The 11,965-nt window shown below is 50.0% G+C and overlaps 1 protein-coding gene across 1 annotated transcript; it reads left to right on the top strand.

Moving 5' to 3' along the window:
• The first annotated feature begins 405 nt into the window (after window positions 1-405).
• On the top strand, window positions 406-11,152 carry Exosc2 (exosome component 2). The gene is made up of 9 exons (XM_006983443.4): window positions 406-557; window positions 1,877-1,978; window positions 4,063-4,108; window positions 4,233-4,322; window positions 5,749-5,814; window positions 6,551-6,619; window positions 8,374-8,550; window positions 9,557-9,685; window positions 10,483-11,152. Exons 1-9 carry the CDS (start codon window positions 436-438, stop codon window positions 10,561-10,563), a joined length of 882 nt encoding a protein of 293 aa, XP_006983505.1. The 5' UTR covers window positions 406-435; the 3' UTR covers window positions 10,564-11,152.
• Window positions 11,153-11,965: the final 813 nt, after the last annotated feature.

Here is an 11,965-nt window from a genome sequence, read left to right as displayed (position 1 = left end):
AAAACTGTTATACACATAAAACAACAAACTAATCAAAATCGAAAACCACCACCACAACCACAACCACAAAACCACAACCTATTCACACTCGTGTAATCCCAGATCTTGGGAGGTAGAGGCAGGAAGATCAAGAGTTCAGCAGGGTTATCCTCGACTACACAGAGTTTGAGGCAACCCTGTCTCAAAAACAAAAACAAAACCAGCATCTCAACACCAAACCAAATCACATGAGACTTCATTATCCCACGGGTGCTTCCTTGCCAGTAGTAAATATGGCAGTTTGGCGCCCTCCTCCCTCCCTCAGGTTAACTTAATAGTTGCCAATAGTCAACATGGCCGCTACACTATGCATCCCTATTGGTCACTGCTCTGAAGGTGGGCGGGAGTTGTTCCACCGAGAGTAGAGCTGCGCTTGCGCAAATCATTGGCGCCAAGATGGCGATGGAAATGAGGCTTCCTAAGGCTCGCAAACCTCTCAGTGAGAGCCTGGGCCGCGACTCCAAGAAGCACTTGGTGGTACCGGGGGACACGATCACCACGGACACAGGATTCATGCGGTACGTGAGGATTTGGGGGGCCCACGGCCTCAGGAGGCGGCTGCAGAGCCCTGCACGTGGCCTGCTGCCCCGGCCGCCCGGCTTCCCGTCCCCTTGTATCTCAGTTACTGGGGTGCCCGGGACACATCCTAGCACCCACACTAGCCCCCTCCGTTCCGAGCCTCTTGCTTCTGACTCTCTTCATCTTGGGTGACCCTGTCTCAGCCCTGACTCTCATTGACCTAGGGCGTCCGCAACTCTTGGGTCCTCAGCCTGAAACAGGAGTTTTGAGCCTTCCTGGGGAGGGAGAACTGGGGGGAGCTGGGAGCAGGACCCTCCTTACAGCCCTCTAAGGGACAGTAGGCTGGTTTGGTCACCTCCCTCAGTGTCACCTCAGCGAGGAGCCCGGTTTTGAAGCAGTGATTTGGGGGGTTTTGAGCCAACACAGTGCGAGATGCACCCAGGTGTACAAACCTATCATGGAAAGGCCAGCGTGTCGTGGTAGTTAGGGCAGAGTACGGAGCCGGACAGCCGCCATCGTTACTGTTATTAGCCGTAGCACCGTGTTAAGGTCGGTGTCCCCACCCTGAAGACAGCGGCGACAACAGCAGTTGGTAGGGCAGTGAGGATCATATGAACTGAACAGTAGGGCAGAAAAGCAAATTCGCATTGTATTACCACCAAAGAGGACTCTGCGTTAGGTAGCCAGTCTCTCCCTTTTGCATGTTTATCTCTCTATCACTCTGAGACAGGGCCTCACTGTAACACTAGCTGTCCTGGAACTCACTCTCTAGACCACTCTGGCCTGGAAATGAGAGATCCCCCTGCTTCTGCCTCCCAAGTTGTGGACTCAGAGGTGTGACTACCACACCAGGTTCTTCCCTTTTTTGGGTACAAATGAGGTTAAAACGTTTATAGCGTTGCCTCTAAGCTTTAAGCTTAAGGTTATTGGATGGTAGAACTCTTAGGATTCATTCCTTCGTATTTTCAACATATCCTGTGTGGTTGGGGTACAGAAGTGAAAACCTATGCCCTGGTGGAGTTTACGGTCTATCGAGGAGACACAAACAGGAAATGCCATCAGAAAGTTGTAACTGCAGTGGATGAGGGAGGGCAGGGTCAGGGGGGCGACTGGGAATGGACTCCTGTGTTGCCGGAGATCCTGGAGGGAGGTTGTTGGAAGGTGACACCTGAACTGTCCTGTTTAGGATGACGGAGATGTCCACTCTGAGGAGTGCATCAGGCTCAGGGCAGGAGGAGCCCGTTAGGTTCTTCTAGCTGGGAGAGGTCACCTCCATTGTAACACGCTATCCTTTCTTTGTGGCCTTGTCTTTCAACAGGGGCCATGGGACATACATGGGGGAAGAGAAGCTCATTGCGTCTGTGGCTGGCTCCGTGGAGAGAGTAAACAAACTGATCTGTGTGAAAGCCTTGAAAACCAGGTGAGGACAAGTGTGGGTTGTACACAGGTCTCTTCCGTCTCCTCCAACTCCACAATCCGTCCTGCTACAGGCCTGCTGTGTTGAATTCAGCTGTGTGTCATAGTTAGCTTCGGCTGCCAGCTTGACACAAGTGGAGAGTTACTGGTAAGCAGGAACTAAACTGGAGAATTGACTCCATCAGATTGGCCTGTGGGCATGTCTGTTGGAGGCCCAGTCCATCCCTGGGCCGCCTGTGGGTCTGGGGTGTGTAAAAACACTGGTTGGAGGGCCAGGCACCATGCGCGCCTTTAATCCCAGCACTCGGGGGAGGCAGAGGCAGGCGGCTCTGTGAGTCCCAGGACAGCCAGGGCTATGGAGAGACCCTGTCTAAGCTGGGGAGTGGGTAGGGAAGGGAATGAATATGCTGGCTAAGTTTGAGCCCAGGCCTAGGAAGGGCGCAAGCTAGTGGTGTTCCTCCATGGTCTCTGCTTCAGTTCTGCCCTCCAGGTTTCTGCTTTGGCATTCCTTGATGATGGAGTGTGACCTGTAAGCCAAACAAACCCTTTCCTTCCCAGGACATCCTGAAAGGTAGTAGTGTGAGCTTCAAAGGTTTCCTCATGTCACTTGATCCCTCCAAGCCTCGGGTACTTTCCTTTTCTGCATAGTAAAGAAAATAGCCACGTCAGGATTTTCGTTAGAATTCAGTGACGCGCTACAGGTAAAGTACTTAACACAGGGCCAGGTACCTAGAAGCAGCCCACGAAGGTCAGTCCAGAAGGGAGGCCAGTGGGGATGGAGCTGAGTGGTCACAGAGGAGCTCGGGCTGAGCTGGGCAGGTGATCGACATCTCGCCTGGCTGTGATGGCTGCTGGGCTTTGTGTTATTGATCTGGGAAGCTCTTGGAAGGGACTGATCAAAAGAAAACTGTGATCTGGCTTATGTCTTTTTTTTGCGGGGGGGGGGGGGGGGGTGTTCGAGACAGGGTTTCTCTGTGTAGCTTTGCGCCTGTCCTGGATCTCACTCTGTAGCCCAGGCTGGCCTCGAACTCACAGAGATCCGCCTGGCTCTGCCTCCCGAGTGCTGGGATTAAAGGCGTGCGCCACCACCGCCTGGCTCTGGCTTATGTCTTAATCAACTTGCTGTAGCTGCTATGGACATTGAAGGGGCACGGGGAGCTAGACAGGGAACTGTAGTTATCTAACGAATGACAAAGCGGTGGCAGCTCGCACGAGGGTGGCAGCACAGCACTGAGGAGGAGGAGTGGCGAGTTCCTCTGTGTACTTTGTTTTCTGAGTGTCTTTCCATGAAAGGGTGTTGGACTTTATTCTTTGGGGTTTTCTCTCTGTAGGAACATTGCTCACTTGCAATAACTGATGTGTCCAAGGAAAGTTAACAGAATAGAGATGGTTAGTTCCTGTTTTCCAGTCTGGATGTCTTTGTTTCCTTCATGCATTTTAAGATGCCAGCAGCAGGATTTGTCCTGAGCTTACCCCAGAGTGGGACAGGAACCAAGGTTGATGTTCTAAGGTTTAGGCTTAGGCATGGGAGGTTGGGGTGGGGGATGAGGGTGGTGGTGGTAAGCACTTACTGACCCGGGGTGAATGGGAGAGAACAGTTGCTGTGGAGAGGGGAAGCAGCTGCTGGCAGGTGAGGGACCTGGGAGTAGAAGGAGACCTAGTCTCTAATGCCTGGGCTTTAGCAAAGAGCACTTCACCATTGGAATCAGGGTGAGGGGCCAGCAGAGTTCCTGAGCCAGGCAGGCAGCAGGGAGGTGGCAGTTGGAGCCCCATGGATGGTGACCTGTTGCAGAGTCTCCTTTCTCCTCTATTGCTTGGTGATGAACTCATCCCTATTCACAGGCGAGGACTCCGTGTTTTTAATTTGTCACATAATCAAGCAATCGAAAGGAACGGCTCACAATGAGCAATTTCTTTAAGGATAGCTAATACACAGAGAGATTCTGAAGTCCCCAGGTCTAAACATGGTAGTTACACCTGTTTCCTAAATAAGATACTTACTGAGTCCCGTCTGTTGACTCAGTCTCAGACAGTGATTGGTCTGTGCAGCCCGCTGGCTACTGAGCAACCTTCTGCTTTCTCTTGCAGATACAATGGAGAAGTAGGAGACATTGTGGTGGGGAGAATCACAGAGGTAAAGTTGCCGTTTTACCAAGTGAAGGAGGCTGGTGGCCCGGAGATGGGACCTTCATTCTGTGAGATTCTGTGAGACGCTGTATGAGAAGGTGCCCTGAGATGCTGCCCTGCATTCCATACAGGTTCAACAGAAGAGGTGGAAAGTGGAGACCAATTCCAGGCTGGATTCTGTCTTGCTCCTCTCATCCATGAACCTGCCCGGAGGGGAGCTGGTGAGTGCTTACCTGCCCTGAACCTGTCCAGTTGAGCTGTGGAGCTTTTGCTCTCCCATAGAACTCTGCTTCACACCGTCACTGTGTGCCATGGAGTCTGCTGCCTTGGTGAACATAGGCTTTTCTCCTGGCCCTGGTCTCCGACATAGGCAGCAGCTAGTGTGTGTTAAGAGCAGAAACACCCGTGGAGTGGGCTCCCAAGACGGAGCTGGGGAGAAAGGCCCCAGGATCTTGGTGCTTATTTCTTTTTCTTGGTGCATCGGCATTACATAGGGAAGATGCCCATGAAGGACTGGCCTTAGCTTTCTTTTTTTTCTTGCCAGTGCGGGAGTTGGGGTTGAGACAGAGTTTCTCTGTGTAGCCCTGGCTGTCCTGGAACTCACTCTGTAGACCAGGCTGGCCTGGAACTCACAGAAATCCACCTGCCTCTGCCTCCCCAGTGCTAGGATTAAAGGTGTGCACCACTGAGCCCCACATGTCTTTAGTTTTCTTTTTTTTAAAGATTTATTTATTTACTATGTATACAGCATTATGACTGCAGGCCAGAAGAGGGCACCAGATCTCATTACAGATGGTTGTGAGCCACATTGTGGTTGCTGGGAATTGAACTCAGGACCTCTGGAAGAGAAGTCAGTGCTCTTAACCTCTAAGCCATCTCTCCAGCCCAAGTTTTCTTTTTATTTCTTTTCTTTTTGTTGTTTTTTTTGTTTTTGAGACAGGATTTCTCTGTGTAGCTTTGGAGCCTGTCCTGGATCTCGCTCTGTAGACCAGGCTGGCCTTGAACTCACAGAAATCCACCTGCCTGCCGAGTGCTGGGATTAAAGGCGTGTGCCACCACTGCCCGGCTGTCTTTAGTTTTTGATGACTTGAATGGTATTTGGTTCAGTTCCATCATATATTTCAGAGAGGCTTCCTAAGCTGGGTCCTATGGAGAGTCCAGAATAAAGGAGGCACACCTAAGCCCCTTAAAGAGCTTATAGATGTTGGAGGACAGGAGACAGCTGAGTCCCTTAGAGAGCTTATAGATGGCGGAGGACAGGAGACAGCTGAGCCATGGTGGCAGGAGGATGCAGAAACATGGAGCGGAGTGGTGGGTTCATAGGCGGGCCTCTGGAGTCTGAGTCTGAGTGGGTAAGGCTAGGGACTCTGAGAAGAAGGAGATACATGAGCAGACCCAGCCTGGTGGAAGTGTAGGGGAGTGGGAAACAGACTCTGAGATGCAGAGGGTCTGGGTTAGCTCAGGAGGGTCCCTCTTTGGAGAGCCAGAATCATCTCCCTTGTTCTCCAGCGACTCAGGTTCCCTCTTGTCATAGTTCTTCATGTTAACATACCATGGCTTCACAGGCCTCAAGCAAAAGCAGCGATGGAAAGAGCTCTTCCTGAGTGTGAGACTTGTGTCATGTGGTCCTTCTCCTGTGTGTTTCAGAGGAGAAGATCTGCCGAGGACGAGCTGGCCATGAGAGGCTTCTTACAGGAAGGAGACCTCATCAGTGTATCCTGACCTACAGGGCTGCAAGCGTGCTTGTGCTCTGACCAGAGGAAAGGAACCGCAGGGTCTGAGCTGGCTCAGGTGTCCCGGCCTCGGCTGCAGCTTTGCTCTCTCCTTAGCTCAGAACGATGCCTTGCTTTGGTAACTTGTGATAGATCCATGGTGCAAGCTAGACACAGTTGTCTTTCTGTCCTTTTTAAGGATATCCCAGGCTAGCTTTGTACTCACTGTGTACCCCAGGCTAGCCTCAAATATGGCATTGCTGTCTCAGCCTCCTGAGTCCTGAGATTCAGGCATAGACCATCATTCCTGGCTTAGACCCACATTTCATTTTTTATCTTAAAAAATATTTGATTACACTTACTGTTTGTTTATGTGTGCGATCACTGCTATTCTGTGCATGTAGAGGTCAGGACAATTTGTACGAGTTGGTTCTTTTCTTCCACCATGTGAATCCTGAGGAATCAAACTCAGGTCACAGGCTTGATGGCAACTATCTTTACCCACTCTCCCCAGCCCTCAAGTTTCCTAAATGATAGGAACATTTACCCCAGAGAGTAGAAAAGATTGTATCAAGATACCCTTGCCAACCAAGGGGAGAAGTGAGGTCATAGTGATGCCCCCTGGGGTCATGTAAGATGGGCAGGGTGGCCTGTTGGTGATGGAAAGGCAAGCTGGATGCATGCAGATGACAGAGAGGGTTGCCATGGCTGCTGTTGTTCCTTCATCACCTGGGCAGGCGGAGGTCCAGGCAGTGTTCTCAGATGGAGCTGTTTCTCTGCATACAAGGAGCCTGAAATATGGAAAGGTAAGTCAGGCTTGGGAGGCTTCAAGTCTACTTCTTCCTGGCATTGCTGACCTAAAGGCCTGGTAGGAGCTGGGTGCGGTGTCATAGCCCTGTAATCCCAGCCCTCTGGAGGCTGAAGTAGAATTACAGATTGGAAACCAGCCTGGACGACATAGTGAGACAACCTCTCCCTACAACCCCCATCTTAAAAAAGCAACAACATAGAACCCAGTTGATTAGGACTAATGGCTGACTGTGCTCACAGGGCCTGGGGGAGACGGGGCTTCTGCTACCTGTGGCAGGACAAAGGGTGATTAATGTCCTAAATCCTTTTCCTCCTGAGGAGCCTGTTCTGGCAGAGCCCCTCTACTTGGGGTTGTGAGGCTCTGCTCCCTCTGGGAGATGTCAACCTGGAATTGAGAGGCTGGCTGCATGTCTGCAGAACCATGTCTGCAGTGCAGTCAACATGGCAGATAGTACTGCTAGCAAAGATGGATTTCCCATCCCAGCCTCTAAATGAAATTTGCCTGCTTCTGTGAGCTTCCATTATTGAGGTCACGTATTTTAAAGACAGCATGCTCCTAGGACACATTAGGGTGTCGTTGTTTCTTGGCTTTTCATTTTCCAAGAGGAACAAAAAGCTGTGTCCGTTAATGAAGTGGCAGCTGTCGCCATGTTCTTGATGTAAGAGGAGGTGTTGTGTGTGCGGACCTCCACAGCCTGTTGCTCTAGACACTTCTTATTGGTGTGAGGATCTAGAGCTGACCAGTCAAGACCAGGCATGGGTTTACTAATCCAGTGAACCACGTCTTATGGGTGGCATGGAAATTTGAGGTTAAGATCCAAATTAGGATCATGGAATGAAACTGTTATGTGGGCAGTGGGGGACTGCTCATTGGCTCTAGTTTCTGTAATAGCCAGCACACCTGCTCTGGATTAGAAGGCAAAGGGAAGTGACAGAGTATTGACGACCTCTTTTTTTTTTTTTTTTTTTTTTTTTTTTTTTTTGGTTTTTCGAGACAGGGTTTCTCTGTGTAGCTTTGCGCCTTTCCTGGAGCTCACTTGGTAGCCCAGGCTGGCCTCGAACTCACAGAGATCCGCCTGGCTCTGCCTCCCGAGTGCTGGGATTAAAGGCGTGCGCCACCAACGCCCGGCGACCTCTTTCTTTTAATTAAAATGTGCATGCCATGGCACGTGTGGAGGTCAGAGGATATCTTATAGGAGTTGGTTATCTCCTACTGTGAGATTGAACTCAGTTCTGGGGATTGAACTCAGCTTGTCAGGCTTGGCAGCAGGCACCTTTACCACTATCTCATCAGCCTGACTGCCACCTTCTCTGGAATGTGTAAATAGCCGTGGGCAGAAATGTTTTCTGCAGACTGCATGCTCTGTGTGCACTGGGTGACAACAGTATCCATAGGAAGGCCAAATGATGAGGTATGTCAGGATGTGTATTCTGTAACCTACTTTGCATTCATCCTCACTTATTGTTTCTTGCTCTTTTTTGTGGGGGAATGGGGTCTTACTAGCTAGCTCAGACAGCCTAGTGAGCCTCTTGCCTCAGCCTCTCAGCTGCTGTGCTTCTGATCCATTTCCTTTTTCCTTTTGTTGTTGTTGCTTTGCCTTGAGACAGGTTTTGTGTAGCCCTGGCTGTCCTGGAACTCACTCTGTAGACCAGGCTGGCCTTGAACTCACAGAGATCTGCCTGCCTCTGCCTCCCAAGTGCTGGGATTAAAGGCGTGCGCCACCATGCCTGCCTTATGGTCTGTCTCTAGCTAGGTCAGGGAGTTTTAGTCCAGGTGTCTCCTTCCCTGGTGAAACGACAGAAGACTCATTTCCACGACTTGCCGTGTGGTGCTTCAGTTATTCTGGGTAACAATGGTTTCATCTGGATCTACCCTACACCTGAGCACAAAGATGAGGATGCTGGAGGCTTCACTGCAAACCTGGAGGTGAGTGAGCATCATTGCAGCTGTTGTGTCTGTGTGTGTGTGTGTGTGAGAGAGAGAGAGAGAGACAGAGACAGAGACAGAGAGACAGAGAGATGGGGGGTACCATGTTCCATGACACATGTAGAGGTCAGAGGACAAGCTGTTGATCCATGCATTTCTCTACCTTGTTTGAGAAGGTCTCTGCTAGCTGGCCTATGAACTTCTGAAGATTTCCTGATGGGTGTGGTAGGATTACAGACTTTTGTGCTCTGCCTAGCTTTTATGTGGGTTTTGGGAGTCTACTCAGCAAGTGCTTTTATCTGCTGAGTCCTGTTTTGACTTTATGTCAATAGTCTTGTGGCACTTAACATGTAGGCTGTGTGTGTCCTGAGAACTGCAGCGCTGGGTGATTCTATCGCTGTAGAGCATTGCAAGTGTACTCAAAAGGTGCTGCGGCACTGCAGTGTTTTTGTCTGTGAGCTGCTGTGTGATGCCTCAGTGTGGCTTGTGGTCACTCACCGTCTGGACTGAGGAAACTGCTATGCTCTGAATGAGTCTGAGCTAGAGTGTTCATGAGCACCTGATTGACCTGTCTTCCCTAAAGAGATGACTCAGTGGCTGCCCTGAGCTTTGTGACGGTGGCAGAGTTACAGGGTGATAGCCAGAGAGCCACTGAAGAAGCAGCAGAGGGTGGGGAATGGCTCAGGTGGTACTTACCTTGTCCTTCATGAGGACCTGAATTCAAACCCCAGAAGCCAGGTACAATGCCGGATGTGTTGGTGCATGTGTAACCCCAGTGCTGTGTGTGTGTGTGTGTGTGTGTGTGTGTGTGTGTGTGTGTAACGGCAGGAGGATTCCTGGGGCTTGCCTGCCAGCCAGTGTGCAAAAAGATTATCCCAACACTAGGGTGGCATGGAGTTTCGTGTTGGAAATTAGTGTGATTTCTCGCTTCTGGGGCTTCTGGGGCTGTTTGCTTATTTGGATCCTGTATGTGTTTCTTTTCCCTTCTCCTTTGTGTCCCTTGTAGCCGGTAGCCCTTAGTGATCGAGAGGTGATCTCCCGGCTTCGGAACTGCATAGTTTTGCTGGTAACTCAGCGGATGATGCTGTATGACACTAGCATCCTGTACTGCTACGAGGCTTCCCTTGCACATCAGGTACTCCACCCAGACTCCCCGTGTGTGTGTGTGTGTGTGTGTGTGTGTGTGTGTGTGTGTGTGTGTGTGTGTGTGTGTGTGTGTGAGCTGCTCCCTTGTTCCTTCAGCATTACACTTTCCTTCCCATACCCCATGGCAGGAACTAGCCTGGAGACAACCTTAATGAGTCCCTGCCATGTTTCCTGAGATATTTCTAGTATTGCTATAGATTTGGTATAGGAGGGAGGTGTAGGTAGGATATTTTTATGACAATAGCATTCCACACTTGATCTTGCCTGTTCCAAAATCCACCCATCTTCCTGATGTGTTTTCAAATAAGTAGAAAGATTTTTTTTCTTGACTTAAATAAAAAAATAAATTTTATGTGTATGGGTGTTTTGCCTGCATGGGTGTAAGTTCGTGTACCATGTGCACACCTGGTGCCTGCGGAGGCCAGAAGAGAGTGTCAGATTCAGATCCCCTGCAACTGGAGTTACCGTCAACTGCCATGTGGGTGCTGGGAACTGAACCAGAGTTTTCTGAAAGAACAGCAAGTGTTCTTAACCACTGAGCTACCTCTCCAGCCCCTCAGGCATCTTCTGATGAGCGACTGAACTGTGTTTCTGTCAGCTGTCCCAGGGCACTTTGCTGGCTTGCTTTTTAAGCTGGGTCTAGAGCTGGAACAGTGTCCTTGCAGCCTGATGGAGTGCAGCCTGCAGACAGTGTTAGCCAGGCTTCCTTGCCTCATTTTAGTTGACTTAATGTTCTACTTATGGTTATTTCTGAATGAACACATACCTTTCTCTGTTTTCCTTCAGATTAAAGATATCTTAAAGCCAGAAGTAATGGAGGAGATCATGCTAGAAACACGCCAGAGGCTTTTGGAACAGGAGGGGTGAGGCCAGGTGCTGAAGGATGGGACCGTGTGACTCTGGAGCAGCCTCTCTGGGAGGAGGAGGAAGAGTCTGCTGTGTGGTCAGTCTTCACCACACGTGGCCCAGGGAGGATCTGACAAACACATTCCTCACCTGCAGCGGCGCAGCAGAGCCAGGCCTGTTCTTTCCTGTTCTGAGACAAAGCCAGGGTGGAAGTGAATGATGGCTTTGGACACTCGGGTCCCTTTCAGAGCATTGTGTCCCAGCATGATGATGTATCTTGGAGTAACTTGGAGAATCCATGTTTTACAGTCATGCCACATAACACCCCATGAAACTGTTCCAGTAGAAAACATGCTGGGCTGGGGATATAGCTTGGGTGGAGCACTTTCCTAACATGTGAAAGGCCCCAGGTTCAATTTCCAGCCCTACAGCCACCCCAGAGAAAAGAAAACCAAAGAAAAAGAAAAACCATGCAGTGCCAGCGGAATGGTCTGTTTTGACTTCCATTCTATCTCCTTTAATGCAGAAGTGTGTAGTTGGAGAAGAGGTGGTAGGGTTAGGCCAGCGGTCCGATGGATAGAAGAATAAAATGAACCAGACTTTGTTGGAATCTGTCCCTACTGTGTGTCCTGGTGACAGGGTAAGGGGTCTCCACCCTCTCCCTGGGCTTCCTTCCCCCTGTATGTGAGCTGCTCCTGTATCTCTAGCATCTCAGGTCCTTCAACATGTCCACCAGCAGGAACTGGCCTGGAGGCCTTAAGAAGGCCTGAGATGTTCCCTGAGATAGTGGCAGTGTTCTCTGTAGTGCCTGTCCTGCCTGAAGCTGAGCCATTGCCAATAACTGAGAGAATGGGTGTTCTGGGCCCACAGTGCTTTTTGATGCTCTGACCAAAACCAAAATGGAGCTGTGAAGCCAAGCTGTTGCCTTATGTAATTGATGTGGTGATGTATTAACTTCTGAAAGATGGAAAGTTAGAAGAAACAAGATACAGGTCCTCAGTGTAGAGTGCCATTTGCTATGCTTTGTTTTTCTCATGACTGTTGAAAATGGGTACCCTGGTCCAGCATGGTGATTCCACATGGAGGCAGAGGCGGGAGGTGAGGCCAACCTGGGTTATACAGTGAGACTAACTCACTACACAAAACTAATTTTGTACCTGATTTACATTTTTTCCCACTTACTTTGTATATATTTTTGTGCGTGAGTGTGAGTGCATGCATGTGGAAATCAGAACCATTTGTAGGAGTCAATTCTCTCCTATCATGTGTGTTCGAGGGATCAAACGGAGGTCACCAGGCTTGGCAACAAGCACCCTTACCCACTGAGTCAAAACTGGCCCAAAACATTTGTGTATTTTTTTGCCAGAGCTAAGGATGGAACCTAGGGTCTTGTGTTTATTACTAGGCAAGGACATCTCTGAGC

Source organism: Peromyscus maniculatus, chromosome 4 (genome assembly GCF_049852395.1).
Source record: "Peromyscus maniculatus bairdii isolate BWxNUB_F1_BW_parent chromosome 4, HU_Pman_BW_mat_3.1, whole genome shotgun sequence".
In the NCBI taxonomy this organism is placed as follows: Eukaryota; Metazoa; Chordata; class Mammalia; order Rodentia; family Cricetidae; genus Peromyscus; species Peromyscus maniculatus.
Note: the sequence above shows the minus strand (reverse complement) of the source record. Positions and strands in the feature narration are given on the sequence as shown.